The following is an 18544-nucleotide window of genomic DNA, read 5'->3' as shown; positions in this document are numbered from 1 at the left end:
TTTAATGATTATAGGATCTTTAGTGAGAACCTTATTTTATTCCTATTGGTAATTTGTTTTTTCTTTCTAGAAATTTATTGATTTTATTAATCTTTCAAACAGCTACTAGATTTTGTTGATTTTTTTTCTCTTTTGTATTTGTTGTATATTTCTTTTCTGCTTTTCACTTTTTTATTCTTTCTATTTTATTTGGGTTTAATTTCTGTCTTTCCCTATCTTTATATAGATGCCTAACTTAATTAAATTTGGCATTTCTTATTTTTTATTATACATATTTTAAACTTCTAAACATTTTAAACACTGCTTTAGTTACAGTTCACACCTCATTTTATATTTTATGTTTTCATTAGAATCAGTTAAAAATAGTTTTTAATGTCTTCTGATTTATTCTCTCATTTGTGCTTTATTTTAAATTGTACTGTATTGCCCAATTCCTAAATATTTGGGGATTTCTAAATATTTTTATGTTAATGTCTAGCTTAATTCCACTTTTGTCAGAGAATGTATTTTATGCAAATATTCTGCATTCTAATATGATATTTTTGTCTACTTATCCTATAAGTTACTGAGAGCTATATGTTAAAATCTCTAACCTAACTGTTGATTATAAATTATCTATTTTTCATTTTGAGTTCTTCAGTTTTTTGCCTTATATATTTTGAGGCTGTGTTATTAGCTATGTACAGATGGTTATATCTTACTGTTGATGGTCCTTTATATCATTGTAAAATGTCCCTTTTTATACTGGGATAAAGGACCAGCTCTCTTTTGGATAATATTTATGTGGTATTTTTTTCTTTTTACTTTCAGTCCTTATATGGGCCTGTATTTAAGATGTGTGTCTTTGGAGTATTATTTTATTATGATAACCTCTTTTAATCAGGATGTTTAGTTCATTTAAATGTCACATGATTTCTCATTTATTTGGGTTCAAATCTGTCATGCTATTTGTCCCGTCTGTTTCTTGATGCTTTCTTTTTCTTGTCTTCATTTCATTGTAATTATGAAGTATTTTTATTACCCATTTTCCCTCAGTTTACTTGTTAATTGTATGTTCTTTCAGTATTCTTTTAGTAGTCACCTTGCAGATCACAACATGTATTCTTCTTAAATTATTATAGTCTATCTTAAATTAGTTCTTGATCCCTTTCTAGACAATTCAAAGACCTTACAACACCTCATCTCTCTCAGCCTTTATGTGTTATATGTATTTTAATTTTACATATATTTTAAAACATGTAAAACATTATTATTTTGTTTGTTTGCTTTAAATAACTCATTTATTTTTAACCATATTTACCCTTTACTCTCCACTCCTTCCTTCATGACCATTCTTCTACCTGGAATCATTTTCCTTCTTCATGAAGGATTCCCTTTTGTGCATATCTGCTGGCACCAAATTCTCTTAGGTTTTGATTGTCTGAAAATGTTATTTTACTTTATGGAGACTAGTTGACTGACTATAGAATTTACATTAGCATTTATTTTTCTTTCAATATTTTAAATGTGTCATTGTTTTCCTCTTTGACCTTCTCTAGTGTTTGTTGAAAAATATACTGGCAGTCTTATTGTTGCTCATTTAAAAGAAATCTCTCTTTTATTCGCTGCTTTTTAAGATCTTCCTGTTTTTGATTTTCAGTAGTTTTATTATAGTGTGCCCAGATGTGTTTTGGGGTTGTTTTTTTTTCTTTCTTTCTTTTTGTATTTTGTAAGATGTATAGAACTTATTGCATCTATGACTTGTCTTTTATTTAGGAAGATTCTCAGTCAATTTTTCTTTCAAATACTGTTTTTGACCTATACTCTATTTTCTTTCTGGGACTCCAATTATATGTATGTTAGACTGCTCACTTTGTCTTATGTACCTCTCTCTTGCAAATGGCTTACAATACAAGTTTATGATGTAACAAATCTGTAGGTGAGAAGTGTGACCCAAGCTAAAACCTCGGTGTTGGTAGGGCTCCATTTCTTTCTGGAGGCTCTAAAGGAGTATCTGTTAACTGCTCATTTGGGTTATTGGTAGAATCGATTCTTTGAGTTGCAGGACCAGGGCCCAGGTTCTAGTTTTTTAACTGGTTGTAAGCTGAGAGTTTTCTCAGCTTCCAGAGGCTGCCACATTCCGTGGGTCCTAGCCTCCTTCTTCCATTTTCAGAACCAGCAGTTCGGGATTGAGTCCTCTTGTCACAGCTCTCTGACCTTTTCATCTTCAGTTATCACCACTTTTAAAGACCCACGTGATTAGATTGGGCCTACCTGGTTATTCTCCCCACTTCAGGATCTTTAACGTTAATCATATCTGCAGAGACCCTTTCACCATGTAAGGTAACAAAATCATACCTTCCGGGCTTCCCTGGTGGTGCAGTGGTTGAGAGTCCGCCTGCCGATGCAGGGGACACGGGTTCGTGCCCCGGTCCGGGAAGATCCCACATGCCGTGGAGCGGCTGGGCCCGTGAGCCGTGGCCACTGAGCCTGCGCATCCGGAGATTGTGCTCCACAACGGGAGAGGCCACAACAGTGAGAGGCCCACGAACCGCAAAAAAAAAAAAAAAAAAAAAAAAAAAATCATACCTTTCGGGGATTAGCCAACCACCCTGGCTACTGTAGGAATTTATGTTTCATGTGAAAAAAACCAAAACCAAAAACTGCCATGTGAGAACCTGACTCAGGAAGAATTGAAAACTGGCCAAGCTTCCTTATTCTTGATCCTCATCAACTCTCCTTATTCTAACGTCAGGCTAGACATTGGTGTTACTACTTCTCGAGTTGCTGTTTTAGCTTTTATCCTTCTTGGGTGGGAGGAAATCAAATGCTCTAGTTTACAACTCTTTTAGGGGCTATAGTGGGAATAACAGCAAGCAAGCAATAATGACAACAGCCTAGGTTTATCAAGTACTTACCACGTGCCAGTGTAGTGCTGAGCACTATTACTTCATTTTCTCATTCAGTCCTTTCACCAAGTCTGTGAGGTAGGTACTGTTATTATTCCATATAACAGGCGAGGAAACTATGCTTAGAAGTTGGGGAGCTTGCTCCAGGTTTGCCTGGTAAATGGTGTAGCTAGAATTCAAACTAAGATCTTTTGGATGTTTGAGCTCATTCTCTTTACCAGTTACTATACTGTCTCCACTTTGTGATAGCATATATTACTGCTTTTATTAAGTTCTTGTAAGTATTCCCATGGAAAATTTGCTACTTAATTAAAATCATTGTCTTACCAAGTGACTGCATTTTACAGTTAATTTCATTTGTGTTCATACAGGTGAAAAACCATACAAGTGTCAAATTTGCAATCAATCTTTTAGAATTAAGAAAACTTTAACAAAACACTTGGTCATTCATTCTGATGCCCGGCCTTTCAACTGTCAGCACTGTAATGCAACATTTAAGCGGAAAGACAAGCTGAAATACCACATTGACCACGTTCATGGCATAAAGTCACCTGACGACCCACTCAGTGCTTCTGAGGAGAAGCTTGTATCCTTGCCAGTAGAGTACTCATCCGATGATAAAATCTTTCAAACAGAAACAAAACAATATATGGACCAGCCCAAAGTTTACCCGTCGGAAGCCAAGACTATGTTGCAGAGTGTGTCTGCTGAAGTGTGTGTCCCCGTAACGCTGGTTCCAGTCCAAATGCCTGACACTCAGAGTGACCTGGTGCGTCACACCACTACTCTCCCTCCACCTTCTCACGAGATCTTGTCACCACAGCCGCCATCCACTGATTACCCACGAGCAGCTGACTTAGCTTTTCTGGAGAAATACACTCTTACTCCTCAGCCTGCAAATATAGTTCATCCAGTCCGACCTGAACAGATTCTAGATCCTAGAGAACAGTCTTACCTTGGAACGTTATTGGGCCTTGATAATGCCACTGCTGTACAAAATATTTCTAATAGTGAGCACCATTCATGAGTAATCTAAACATTCCACAGACTTTTTCTGTGGTTAGGCGTTAATGGTAGCCTAGAGCTGACAGCTTTTAACTTAGTGGGGCTGCTATTTTTTCATTTTCTCTAGTTTCTCAAGTCCTCAGAACCATTTCAAATCAAGAAAAATATGTATCTCTGTTTACTGAACATGTGAATATTTGGACATATTTTGAGGTATAATATTTGAAATGGACATTTTTGTGATTTTTTTAAAGATTAGTGCTAATTTTTAATGGTTTCTCTAACTTTTCAAAACTATTAGCTATTAACATTCTGAGGGTATTTGTTTTTAGTCATCAGTGGAAATTTTTATTCTTCTTTAGTCTCATTCCTCGTTTCTCCCTTCCCCATCTTCCGAACAAGTGTTAAGGATGATGTAGCTTTTAAGAAAGAATACAAGAGTATATAGAACTGATAATTGCAACTGTTCCTTATCCTAACTTAAGTTTCATTACTATTTCTTCCAGATTTTTAAAAACTGAAAACAGGAATTTGAATTTATAAGAAAGTCTTGGATAGTTCTGTGTTCTTTTTTCATCTGGCCATAATTTCAGTTTATCACTATGCTTTGGTCTTTTGACAAACTCAAAGCCAGAAAGCTAACTAATGCAGGATTAGCTCATTAAAGGAAATGTAGAATTGAAATAATTACCCAAATGATTGGTTTTTGCCTGTGCTTCAATTATTATGAAGAAGAAATGCAAATACAGGTCTAGGCATTAAATTACACAAGTTGAAAATGTGTTAAAAGCAAAATATGACAGTTTTAACTAAATATTTTTCAAGGTAAGTTCACCTTTTGTGTTTTGCCATTTACTTCAGAAACAATAATATATCACAACATATATCTTCATCTTACTATGGGAAGGGCATTTATTACTAATTAGTGAAAATTTAATTAACAAGCTACTTTTGGTCTCATTTACCTTTGCTAACTGAAACTCTGGGAAATAGAACCTACAGATTTCATATATGATTGTTAGAAAAGGTGCCAAACAAACATAAAATTTGTGTCTAATTGAACTTAATGTTTTTTAATTAAAGGGAACCATTATTTGTATACAGATTTACATGTAATCTAGATCTTTATTTTTGCTTTACACATAAGCCTAATGTCTGTAATTATCCTTGATTTTTATTTTTGTATGAGACAAAAGTTGAGGACTTGGTAAAAGTAAATAGCAGTTAGAGCAAAACCTCACTGATTAAACTTAAATGAGGAAAAAGTCAGTCAGAATTGTAAAATACCTTTAAAGATGTGCACTTTCCATATTTTCAAGTCAGTTTAAACTTAAACTAGGATGTTTCCTAGTAGAGCTGCTTAAAGGGTTAGAGAATAGGCAGGGTTGATTTATTATTAGCATGTCATTTGTATGTAAACTACTGGAAAATAGCAATTTTAAGAGTTTTCTATTTCAGTTTTGTTTACACTCCTAATTGCTTTAAGCACTTTTTTTGTGTAAAGTCTGGCCCAGCCCTTGTGAAAAAATTCACAAATAAAATAAGTTTTAGTGAATAAAATTTAACCACTTAATAATGTGGAAACTTGTTTGCTGAAGCACTTAAGAAATGAAGGTACTTTACAGGAATAGTCACTACACTAATGGAAATAAAACAAAAGAAAAAAAAAGTTGAGAATTAGGGCAGGTAACCAAAGTAGCTCATATAAGTAATAAAACCAACCTGAGTTTTGCCTCACTTATCAAAGTTTGGTTATAATTATCCTAGGACCGGTAGATACTAGTTATGTATTAATTCTTTATAAAGCATTCTCACTTTTGTGTGGAAATGTTATGTCTGGAGTACTTACATGATAGAACTTGACTATATGAGGTACTATTATTCTGTCTTTCAAAATGACTTTAAAAAATACATATCTTTATGATTTTTATCATAAAGACCTACAAGACTTAACTAAAAAACTTGGTATGATGAAAAGAAATCATATCTAAAAATGTACCCTGCCTTGCATATAAACCAATGTAGAAAAGTTTGGACTTATAGAAAGGCAAATGGTATATATGTATATGTGTGTGGTATATTATATGTTTGGTAGCAGAAAAAGAGGGTGTTGCGGTGTTGCATTTTCACATTCAAAAGAATACCTTGCTTTTTGAAGGTATTGACTTTAGGGTTCTTTTAATAATAATCTCCTAATGCTTTAAATATATGATTTGATTGTAGGAATTGGTTTACAGTATAGAACTTTTCTGGAATACATCTCTTACATAAAGTGAAACATAATTATATTTAGTTATTATTGTAGATAACAAACTTGAATAGTAGTTTACTGTTTTATACAGTGCTTTCACAGTTATCTCATTTAAACCTCATAACCAGCTCTGAAATAGAAATGACATACTGTATTCCCATGTTAGAGCTAAAGAATCTGAGGTTAAGCCTACATCATTAATAAGTTGCAGAGCTACTAATAGGGAAAGAAATGGAGCATTAATGAATGCTTACAAGGTGCCGGGCACTGCGTTTTCTCATGTAATCTTGAAAACAGTCTGGAAGGTAGGTAGTATAATTCTTATGAAGAAATAACCTCAGCGGGTGATCAGACAAACAGATCTGCTGCCTCTAATTTCCAAATTAGAATATATGAAATTTTACAGTTGTGAAAACCTCATGGATTAGAGCAAACTGAATGTATATAAGTTTTTGAAGTTGGCACAAAAAGTATGAAATGAGGCCTGCTCTTTTCAGTTAACCTTTTCTCACATTGTGATTTGGAGCATTTTGAACAAATGCTCCATTAACTCTAAAACCCATTAATTCTGTAAATTTTATACTTAAAATTTTGAATCTTGCAACTAAGTTTAGCCTCTTGCAGAATTTTTTATTTTATGAGCATAATTTATTGTTTTAAATTAATTTTGTAGTTGATAGCAGTTAGCACTTATTATGTAAATTGAATAATTTATCAAATGTAGAAATTTGTTAACCTAATCCATTTTTACTTAAATGCACCAAAGATTTTTAGTAGGTATTAAAATAGTTTAAAAGGATTTAAATTCTTTGTTGTTTGAATAAATATTTGTCCAAAGAAGCACAGTTGAAGTCCTAGGATTATGGATTTTTTAAAAAAATCGTTTGAATACTAAGATTAAATGTTTGTGTTTATATGTATAAAAATGAGAACAGAAGAAAATACTCTGGGACTAGTCATACTGACAAACCAGTTACAAATAAAAACACTCAGTTTTCCTCAGTTTAATTAATTGAATGTTATCTTTTAAGTGGACACTATTAAATGCTAAAAATAAGCTTACTTTTTACACTACACTATTAATTAATTTTGCCTTATAATTTTTTTTAAGACAAGCTGAAGATTTTTTTGTAAGAAACCCCACCTATTTTTTGCAGCCTAAAATGCTATTTAAGATTAGGGTTTGTTCTTTGTGCCAGCAAGATTTCACCAACAACTGTGAAGGCAGTGATCTTTGCATACTTTTAAGTAAGTAACTTAGTCATCTGTTGAAGAGGAGTAGCAAAAATAGGGTTTTAAACTGGTGCTTTATTAAGTGACTTTCTTTAAAGTGATGGTAGATCATGAAGTAGGTACATAAATAAATTTCTGTCAACCTTAAAATTGTCAAAACATCTTGAGGAGTGCCTATAAGCTATTAGTTAAGGGCTAACAAGTATTTAAATATCATTCATTGCTTTTCACTCTATAATTGCAAACGAATTAAAAACACCATTAACTGGTGTGTGTGTAAGTTTGCGTTCTCTTCCTAGCAGATCACTGTGCTGTATCATTGGTGGAAAGTCAGACGTGGAGCATCAGCTCTTTGACAGTGTCCTTTTATATATGCCCAGTCTTCTCTGCATTGAATGCTTTGTGCCTTTTCAGTGCGCTGTACTTGCTTGGAGTTGACTCTGCTGGCTAGGTTGTTTTGGTTAATAAATGATTGTGGTTTTGTTGTTGTTATGGGTCTTATGTGTGTGTTGCCTGCTGGTCAGGCAACAGTTTTTTTTAGGTTGCTTTATGTTTTTGTAGGAAAATTGGCACCAAGTATAGTGTGATTTTTTTTTTTTAATCTCTACTACTGTGGCCTTTCTAGTTACTGTGAAGCCACTCCTGGGCCTGTCTCTAGATGCTCATTAGAGGAATCTGACAAAGTAAAAAGCAGTGTCTGCCTCTCCTCCTCCCATCCCCTACCTTTTCTTGTTAATAATCAGTTACCAAACCACCCAGCTCTACACTGAACCGCTTCTTTTTTCAGTTTGCCTAAAACTGAGCCAGAGGTGATGGTTTGAGATGGGTCTCATAAAAAGCAGCAACATCCCAACCAACAAACAAATTGAGTTGATGAACTCAGGAAAAATTAGGACTTTTAAAGTCATGTTGGACTATTCTAAGATTCAGTGCCAAATTTAAAATGCCTCGAAATGTATTTTTTAATAAGAAACAAAAGTAACATTTCTAAAACTTTTAATAGTGTTATGGTAAATGTTACTATTAGATTGAATAATGGATAATGTGAGAATAATTTTTTGATAATTTCTAGGAACCATAGACAATTCTTTTTAGGTCCCCCCCTTTCTTTTGCACATTCCTCTCAGTAAAGTCTATAGTGGTTTAGGCAGGGGAGATCGTTCCCTTATTTCCTCTAAAATTATTTCTACTTCAAGGTACTTTTTTCCTGCAATAGTTGCATGTTTTCTGCGCTTCGTCTTTGGAAGTGGCCTTAATAAGGTAGAAGTTACAGCATTAGGTCATGTGGAGGATGAGGGAAAGGTCAGGTAGAGAGAGCGTCTGTACTGTGTTTACTCTTCACCTTTCAACTTGCTGTGCATTGATCTTGAGTCTGTGTTGAAAAATCCCCAATTTAAATTTAGCCTCTGAAGCCATTTATATAGAGAGAAAATAAGAATTATATTCAGAGACTAGAGGTTATACAAAGATGGATATACGTCTTTTGTTCTGCTTTTTTCCAAATTCTTAGGTAAAGAAGTAATTTAGGTGCTTGCATTACGGCTGGAGATTTTAAAACATTTCTTGAAAGAAGAGCATGCCCACTTCTCATTGTTATTTTGCTTTGTTGCTTGGTATTCCTGCTTTGTAATTACAACATTTTTATTCCTTGTAACAATCGGACTTTTCTTATCCCTGTGGACGAAACTGTATTACAACTGATGAGTGTGGCTGCCAAAAAATGAGCACAGAGGTGGGCATTTGGCTGCTCCGTGTTGTGTAGGAAGTGTTCTGATTACGGGATTTATGATGTACACTAAAGTGGAAATGCCTTTGAACTTAGTTTTCAGTCTCCAATCCTAAGTTTTCTTTTTAATCATTAGAACTCTTCTAAAGACAATTGCAAAGAAACATCTAAAATATCAAGATTCATTATTTTGTCAACTGTGTGTAAAGTATCTTGTGAGTTTTATAGATATTTTGACTGTCTCGTGTATCCTGAGTACCAATGTCTTTATAGAAAAATTCAGTTCTCTGTGAAGACTAGGAAGTGTACTGTATATTGAACTAGTTCTTTGTGTTGTTTTGATATTTAAAATAAAGTTCTTTGGTCCTAATAAAGCATATCTAGGTTTTGTTGAACACATTTTCACAGCATGACAATGCTGTGCTCTGCCTGCCTCCTGAAAAATTGAATAAAAAGATCATGAACACATAGAAAACCAGTGTCTTGGGGCACAGTTATTAAAATTTTCTTTATTTTTCATAAGCTAGATATCATTTTGAAATATTTTATATGATAAATGTATAAATCATTATTTAATGGTTTTAAGTGGCTAATTAATATAAGTTTAAATATTAATAGTAGACCATTATGCTTGAAGTAGTCATGTGCTGTTTTCCCCAAGGAGTCTGAAGTGTAGAAAATCCCATGAATGGGCTGTTCTCTGCGACAATGAGAGGGGTCACTCTCGCCACTACCCCTCATTCCCAGAACCGTACACTCTGGCCACGGGAGGGACCACTGCTGGTCTAAGGCACGAGCTGAGTGACAGGACACACCCGACCTGGCCAGCTGCATCTGGCACATAACTCAGCCTCCGCAGGCAGCTGGTAGAAGACTAGTGAATTCCAAGCCTTCCCACTGGAGGCGGTGTTGTGTGGGACACCTAATTCTCTATTGCTGTGTAACACATTAGACCAAATGTAGTGGTTTGAAACAACAGACATTATCTCACAGGTCCTGTGGGTCAGGAATCCACTGGCTGAGCTAGGTGGCTCTGGCTCAGGGCCAGAGGTTGAAGTCAAACTTCATGGGACCTGCAGTCTCTAGAGGCCATCCTGGAGCAGGCTTCACCTCCAAGCCCACTTCTGTCCATAGTTCCTCCCCACACAGGCTCTCTCTACAGGGCTGCCTGGTGATAGATACACAGCTGGCTGCCCCCAAGAAAAAATGAAAGAACATTGGCAGGATTTAAGTTGCAGTCTTTTATAACCTAATCTAGGAAGTGAGAGCACATCACATCTGCCACTGCAAGTCCCTAAGTCCACACCACTCAACGGACACAAATTTGTAGTGTGAAAGCAGTCGTAGACAACATGTAAAGGAATGGGTGTCTCTGTGTTCCAGTAAAGCTTCAGCGGGGTAAATCTCAGACCCTCCCAGCTCCTGACAGCTGTTTCTTGCTCATCAGATTTAATTAGCAAGTGTCACCAATATAAAAGACCGGTGGAGGGGCTGCCTCTGCTGGTGAGGGAGGTTTGTAGGAATAGGGAGAATTACAAACTCTCAGCCTTTAAAATTTTGCCCAAATACCATACTCTTTCCCAGGGACCCCCTCCCTCCCCTTAGCTTAGGAGGGCTGGTAGGGTCGAGCATTTCATCAGTGCTGCCACATTTACCAGCAGCCTCGGGATTCGTCCTCGGCCATGGGTTCCCTGAGACCACAGGAAGTGAGGGGCTTCTTCAGGAGTTCCGTCCACACATTCTTATTCTCAAGATATGTTCTTAGTGGTTCCCTTGGATGTTCACACAGTTTCATTTTCTTTTTCCCTATGTATGCTCTCCAGGGTGGTCAGGTGACACCAGGTGACACTCGAAGCTTTATAATCATTTATAAAGTGTTGGCATAGCCACTGTGTGCCCCGGCCACCTGATCTTTGAATAAATTGCCCTTCGTATACACTTCTTCTCATGCTGCCGCCACAGATAGATGATTTGAGGACTCAGGATGCTACCGCATCCCTTGGATTATCATGATGTTTCTCGCTAGCCGGAGTTTATCCCTGTGCTCCTCAAATATGAGCAACTCAATTCAGAATTAAGAGACAATTTCCTAAGGCCACTATTGCATCAGCCAGGGACACGAAGGAAATAGTTGGCCCTCTCCAATTTAGTGGAATTCAAGGAAATTTAATAAAGGGACCATTTGCAAAGATGTGACAGGGATGCTGGGAAACAAACAATAGTGCCATATCCTGGGACTAGTAACCCCATGGTATCCCCACACCCAGATCCCCAGAGACCCATGAGGAGAGGGCACCTCTCCAGCTACTTGTGATTTTAATGTTGAGATGGAGCCAGCCCAAGGGGGGCAGGAGTGGGGGAAGTACCCTTACCTCCCTTTTTGAGCAAAACAGAAGCTACAGAGTAAAAAACCTATGGATGTAGCAAATACAGAACACAGGCCAGCATCCCACAGCATAGAGCAGGCTGGAAAAGGGTGGAGGGTGGAAGTGGAGGGCAAATAAAAAATAATCCATACAGTTCATTCTGGATTTTCTAAAATTGTGCATCAACAGCATTGCTTTATGAAGAGAAACTGTGAGAGGAGGGCATAGATAAGATGTGTTCCTATGATGTTAAAAAGGCTTGAAACAAACATTTCAGTGACTTAAGCTTAAGGGCTTATATTTGTAATGTTAATTTGATGAACAACATTCACAGTATGAAATAATAAATATAAATTAAGTGTATATCAAGTTATTGTCGTTCACATTAACATTTGGCTAAAAAATTATGGAGCAGTGGCCTCACTGTGCATCAATCTTAAATTAGGATTTTAAGAAACCTCCATGAACACTTTTGATTAAATATCGTTAAGATAACAGGGTCCAACATCAGGTCAAAATGGGTGTTAGTGAATAGAATTTCAGATCCCACCTTCCTCATTTTGGTTTTCCACCCAGGGAGTTTTCTTTTGATATATTTCGTGCACGCGTACACACATCCACACGTTATTTTTTAAAGTCTCCTCCTGATATATTTCGTGCACGCGTACACAGATCCACACGTTATTTTTTAAAGTCTCCTCCTGATATATATCGTGCACGCGTGCACGCATCCACACGTTATTTTTTAACGTCTCCTCCTGTCTTTAGAGGTAGTAGGTGCAGGGGTGAGAGCATGACCAGCCGAGCTGCCTGTGTCCCGCTCCTGGCTTTGCCACTTCCTGGCTGGCTGGAGGCCGGCCTCGCTCATCTGTGAAGCACGAATAATGCCACGTCCCTCACAGGGTTGAAGTGAAGGTTGAGACAAATATGCGCAGGGCTTAAAACAGTCCCTGGCAAAGAGTAACGTGTAAGCGGTAACCATTATTATCAGATGTCTACAATTAAAATTAAAACCGAGAAGTTATTTGTCAAGGGCAATGCCCGTCAAGACCATTGCTTATGAATTTCTGGGAATCTCAGGTTTTGTTTGTTTACCTAGTTTTGCTCCCAGTATCACTGAGCCCTGCTGGGGTCAGGCACTGACATCAGCATGTTCACACTAACTATACATTTAATTTTCCTCATTTTCTCCCATTTGGGTCCAGGAAGCCTCTGAGGGGAGCTCAGGGTTGTGACCCTGGGCAGATATACTGGGGGAGGGAAATGACTGTCCCAGCACGGCAATGACTGCTGCATTTACGGTGGAAGTGCTGTGACTCTCTTTCTTTCAAGCAACCTGTTCACAAAACCGAAAGGCGAATTCCGAGTCTGAGCCCCGGGCCTCAGGGGCCACCGAGACCCTGACGCCACTGTCGCCTCCGCGCGCAGAGGCAGGCGCCGCCGCCGTCACGTTTAAATAAGGCGCCCTCTTCTCATTGGCCGGGGCTGCTGCCCGATGACTGGTCCCGCGGGGAGGTGGGCGGGGCAGGGCGCTCCCATTGGTGGAGGCGGGAAGTTTAAACAGAGCAAATAACCTGCGCTGTTTGCTCCTGTTTCCAATTTGCGAGTCTGTGTGCCTGGCTTGTTTGCCGGGTCCCGGCGATCGCACGAGAAAGGGGGCGAATTCGCTCCAGTTCCCCCAGCTTCCCGAGAGGACACGGTGAGCGTTGCTGCAGGGGCGGCTCGGAGCAGCCCGTTGGGCCCAGAGGCCGCCATGGCGACCAGGCGTCGGGGGCGCGACTGCTGGGAGCGGAGCCCCCCGGAACCGAGGCCGCGACCGGGGCCGCGGGGCCCCCGGACCGAGGAGGAGGCGGCCTCCCCGCCGGTCCTGTCCCTCAGCCACTTCTGCAGGTCGCCTTTCCTCTGCTTCGGGGACGTGCGCCTGGGAACCTCGCGGACGCTGCCCCTGGCCCTGGACAACCCCAACGAGGAGGCGACCGCCGTGAGGCTGTCCCGTGGCCCGGCCGCCGAGTGCGGCTTCACCGTCTGGCCGAGCGCCTTCGTGCTGCAGGTAAGAGGGGAGTGGGCCCTCCGCCGTCTCCCCGCCGTGCTCCGGGAGGGGCCTCGGAACGAGCAGCAGCGGACCTGAGGCCTGGAGATAAAACCACGTCCTTCCCTCTAACGCTGGGTGAGCCCTGGTCCCCGGGGCAGAGGAGCCGGGTCGGCGGGGACTGGGGCGGTGACAGCGCGTCCACGCGCCTGCGCGGAGCATCCTTAGAAGCCCTTTCCTAGCTTTCTGTTGCAGAGAAGCGTTTTTCATAGACTTCAGGCCTCGAGAAGACTTGCGGTTCTAGAGTAATGGATGGCACTTTTAAAATCAATATTCTTATCTTTCATCTGTCTCTCTATCCATACATCTATCCATCCAGACATCTGTCTGTATTTAAAACTGCCAGGAGTACTTTGGTTAGAGCAGGGTTTTTAAATTGCTTTCCATCAGTCATCTTAAATATCCACTTTAGTTTCCATAGGGAAACTGATTCCACAGAGACAGGGTAACTACTATTCCGGTGAGCTTTGTTTTGGCCAAACGTCTATAGCAACAAAACCAAAAACACTTCCTCAGTGTTGTTTTAAACAAGTATGAACACTTTATTATTTTAATCTTTTTGTTTGTTTGTTTGCTGTAGTGTAGTTTTAACGGTGGTTCAAATTTAATTTTATGACTGTTGTTTCAAGAATTTCCTGGGTAGCTTTTCTTCATTGCATTGGCCAGAGTAATGCTCCCATTCCTGTCCCCAAAATCTAGAGAATTTACTTTCTTATTTTGATTTCTGTGGTCTTTCCATTGATTAGAGTCTCTGAAAAGGTGAAAAAAAATTAGCTGAGGGAGTCTCACTCCTTATGTAAATAACCGCTTCCTAAGGCAGTGAGAAGAGGCTTTAATCTGAGGTCTGTTGACTTGTGCTAAGCAGTGGTTAAGCTACACTTAAGAACCTGCCCCTTCTCTCTAGTTTATAAATGTTTACTTTTCTTTTCGTGAAAAGATATATACTTTTTTCTATCTACATAATGCTTCTACTTCTTTTTTGTTTTGTGGAACTAAAGTTTTTGGGTTTTGTTTTTTTAGAATTACACTTTTTATACTGTAAAAGTTAACTGTTCTTATATTTTAAACCATCTGTTTATGATGTTTTATGGTTTCTGCTTTAAAACAAAACTTGTCTTTTATTAGCTGTTGATTTCGCTTAGCTTCAGGTCTGGGTGTGCTGATTCCACTCCACCCACCAAACCACTAAGATAATACATACAAACATAATGTTTACCTTTTACAGATTCTTTTAAACTCTGTTGCCTTATTTAATCCTTACATCAAACTAATGGAGTCCTTATCCACATTTGTAGATAAGTCAGCACTGTCAAAGGGTTTGTGCCCAATGGATCAGGGTTGACAACTAAATTCACTCTTCTGAGTCTTCCGTGTCTATTTTCTCATCCATCGGTTGGAAGTAATGCCAACTGCAGCTGTGCGTGATGCTCAAATGAGAGAAAGCGTCAAGCAAAAGTCTGGACTCTGTGTCCTGAATAAATGTTCTCTTCCTAATTTTTAATGAGGAAATATGCTCAGAGGGTGGAAATATTTATGCATGGTTTTATTCTTAGCAATTGACAGAGCTGGGATTCCCATCCAGGTCTTATAATTTTAAATCCCATGCACTTTCTCTTATATTGATTTATAGACATGAGACATGGTTCCTCCCTAAAGACATATGTTAGGAGTTTGAGGGGAAAATTCTAAGAACAAGAAGAAGCTACATCAAACAGCTATCAAGGAGGTTGGGATGTTTTGAGGAGACAGGTGGTTCTCAAATTTAAGAATGCATCAGAATCACCTGGAGGGCTGGTTAAAATACTTTTGGGTCCCCAACTTCAGAGTTTCTGATTCTAGAATAAGACTAGAACTTGCATTTCTAAGAAGTTCCCAGGTGATGCCTCTGCTCCTGGTCCAGGGACCACATTTTGAAAAGCACTGTAGTAGAAAATAAATATTAGAACATCCCTTAACTAAAACACACCTCACACCTTCAGTGAATTAGCATGTCACGGTATGACTAAGCAGCACTTCTCTGAGATGCCTCAACCACTTGCACCAGATTAGTCTGGATTGTTTGTTAAATGAGGGAGATTTCTACTCACCACTCCACACTTACTAATGTGAATTTCTGGGGGTAAATACAGAAAACTCGATGTTAAACAAGGTCTTATGTACGCAGATGGCATCTAACGAACTACTAGGTAAAGTGTTATACTTGCCAAAGAATGACAGAAATTCACAATTAGCGTAAAAATAGGTCTACAATACAATGTATCTAGGCCTAATAATGAGTGAGGGCCAGAAGACTGTCATTTGGATATTTTTGTAGAGCAGATTTATTGGGGTCAATCCAAGGAAAACTTTTTAATGTTATTTTCAGTTCCTTTTAATCTCCTAGTCATTCTTTTTAAAACTTCAATAATACTGGTGTGTTAGAATCTGCATAGGACTGTTGTAATGTAGGGGGTTTGTCATTTGGGTCTGAGTCTTCATAATGACATTCAGTTAAAATCACCAGCCATCCTACTGAATGGGATTAAGCTACGTGGTGTTTCCATCCTGACTGCATGTTACCTCAGTGGTGAGCTTTAAAAAAACCACTGGTACCAGAACCCTGCTTCAGCATCACTTCTGGGGAGGACATAGACGAGGGTCGGGGCATTTTTACTTTTTACAAACCCCTCAAGTGATCTCTGTAACCAGGGTTATGAACAACTCAACTGGATGGTTTAACAGACTCATTGGTGCCAGTTCTGGAAATAGGAGCTTTTGCTCTGCAAATGAGTAGAGGCTAACATGAGGCTGCTTGCACTTCAAGAAAATAAGCCACCCATCTATTGTGCAATGAGTTTGATGCTAACTTGCTGTGACTGGAAGACTTGCACTTATGGCCACAAGGGGGCGGGCCAGATCCATTTAATTACAAGGCAGCTTCAGTTGTCACTGGCTGCAACTACCATTTTCTGATTTGTCACTAATAAAAAGTTTGTAAACAAAGACCACAGAATCTTAGGACTAGATAGAATTATGAGAGATCATCTTGTTTATTGATTGGCAACATTTTTTTAATCTTCTCCCAAAGGAGGGAGATGTAGCCCACTTTTTTTTATTGTAATTCTGACTTTCTGCTGTCTTTCAGAATCTAGATAAAATAATAAGATTCTTATCTCAGACACATGGCAATGCTCCTGTTCAAAAAATTAACAGTGATGCATATCCAAGAATGCCATTACTGAAGGTAATATTTAAAAGAAAGTAGTATAACAGATCTGTTCCCTCATTTGTTTGAGTTACCTAAGAAATTTTTTTAAAGGTTGGAGTTGGGGGGCAGGGGAGACCAAATATTTACAAAAGGGAGAAAGGAAAATGCTTTATGTTTTATCTCAGTTTTTACACCTCTGAGGGTATTTGTCTCCATAAAATGTGAAGTTTTGTAGCTAGACTATCACTGCAGTCCAAAAAGCATGTATCAGTTCTAAATCCCTTGACATTTTTCAGAACTGACTCGCTCTCACTGTCTCAGTCTATGGATTGTTGCAGATTAACGAGGGGCTTCCTCATGGGAAGGTGGGGCATGGAAAAGGAAAAGGGGATGAGCGTTCTGAGCATCTTCTTCTCAATATGCTCTCCTTGTGAGTTAGCTGATTAACCTTTCAGTTAAGGATAAAAAGACTAGCACTTCATTTTGGTATGCCTTAAAGAAAATAAGCAAACAAACAAAACAAAACCAAACCTCTGCAGCCACAAAATGTACACCTAAGTAATGCTGTTTATAATGTTCAAATCTGTTAAAGAGATTACGTATATACCATAGTCCTCTGCTGCTCTCTCCAACCTCATGTATCGCAGGTCATTTGCCTTCCCGCTAACATTAAGCCACACTGGTCCTCTATCTGTTTCTAGGGCTACAGTAAGCAGTTTCTTGTTTCAGGGCTGTGTACATGCTGGCACGTTCTGCTGAATTGCTCCTCCCTGAGCTCTGTCTGTCCAGCTCATTCTTATACTTTGTCTTAGCTTAAAAATTAGTATTATACTCTCTGATCACCCAGTTAGAGATTACAGATCCCTTCACTATGGCTCTCTCAAACCTTTTTTTTGTTTTATTGATAACAGTATTGGTGGCTTGTATTTTTGTATTTATCTTTTCACTTAGATTTTGTAATTTCTTTTATTGAGAAGCATATAGTGTCCATGGGGCCAGAGACCATGTCTACTTTTCACTCATTCAATAATTTTGTCACTTAAATATTTAATGTTTGCCTATCCTGTGTCAGGCACTATGTATGCTGTTAGGCACTCAATAACTGTTTGTTAAATAACAGTAACTCTTTAGAAGGGAAACCCCCTTTAAAATTTTTCTGTATATAATTTGAGAAGCAAGTAGTAAGAGTTCACACTCTTGAATTTATCCTAAACAGATAATTTCATTTGAAGCTCAATAAGAACAAAATTTGATAGATATGCCCATTAAGTAAGTTGTACAGGAAAACCTTGGAGATATTGTGGGTTCAGTTTCAGACCACTGCAATAGAGTGAAAATCACAGTAAAGCGAGTCACAAGAATGTTTTGGTTTTCCAGTGCATATAAAAGTTATGTTTACACTATACTGTAATTGTTAAGTGTACAATAGCCTCATGTCTAAAAAGACAATATACATATCTTAAGAAGACTACTACTAAAAGATGCTAACAATCTGAGCCTTCAGCAAACTGTAATCATTTTGCTCATGGAAGGTTTGCCTTGATGCTGATGCTGCTGACTGATCAGGGTGGTGAAGGGTGGGGTCGCCATGGCAATTTCTTCAAGCAAGACAACAGTGAAGTTTGCTGCATTGATTGACTCTTCCTTTCATGAATAATTTCTCTGTAGCCTATGATGCTGTTTGATAGCATTTTAACCACAGTAGAACGTCTTTCAAAATTAAAGTCAATCCTCTCAAACCCTGCCTTGTTTTATCAACTAAGTTTATGTAATATTCTAAATCCTTTGTTGTCATTTCA

At 38.5% G+C, this 18544-nt stretch overlaps 2 protein-coding genes across 5 annotated transcripts in view; both read left to right on the top strand.

The window, feature by feature from the left end:
* Window positions 1-9477, top strand: part of ZBTB41 (zinc finger and BTB domain containing 41) — a 50791-nt gene extending 41314 nt beyond the window's left edge. For both annotated transcript variants that reach the window (XM_082616093.1, XM_082616092.1), the window contains exon 11: window positions 3260-9477. In XM_082616093.1, coding sequence (XP_082472219.1) covers window positions 3260-3915 — 656 coding nt within the window. In that variant the 3' untranslated portion in view covers window positions 3916-9477. The remainder of the gene's footprint in view (window positions 1-3259) is intronic.
* Window positions 9478-12986: 3509 nt separating this feature from the next.
* Window positions 12987-18544, top strand: part of ASPM (assembly factor for spindle microtubules) — a 58218-nt gene continuing 52660 nt past the window's right edge. Inside the window, exon 1 of one of the 3 annotated variants that reach the window (XM_082612985.1) lies at window positions 12987-13519. In XM_082612985.1, coding sequence (XP_082469111.1) covers window positions 13223-13519 — 297 coding nt within the window. In that variant the 5' untranslated portion in view covers window positions 12987-13222. The remainder of the gene's footprint in view (window positions 13520-18544) is intronic. The other 2 variants (XM_082612984.1, XM_082612986.1) reach the window with 2 other exon arrangements.

The sequence above is a fragment of the Mesoplodon mirus genome, assembly GCF_964341445.2.
Source record: "Mesoplodon mirus genome assembly, chromosome: 3".
Classification (NCBI taxonomy): domain Eukaryota; kingdom Metazoa; phylum Chordata; class Mammalia; order Artiodactyla; family Ziphiidae; genus Mesoplodon; species Mesoplodon mirus.
The sequence above is the reverse complement of the archived record's forward strand: the minus strand, read 5'-3'. Positions and strand labels throughout refer to the sequence as shown.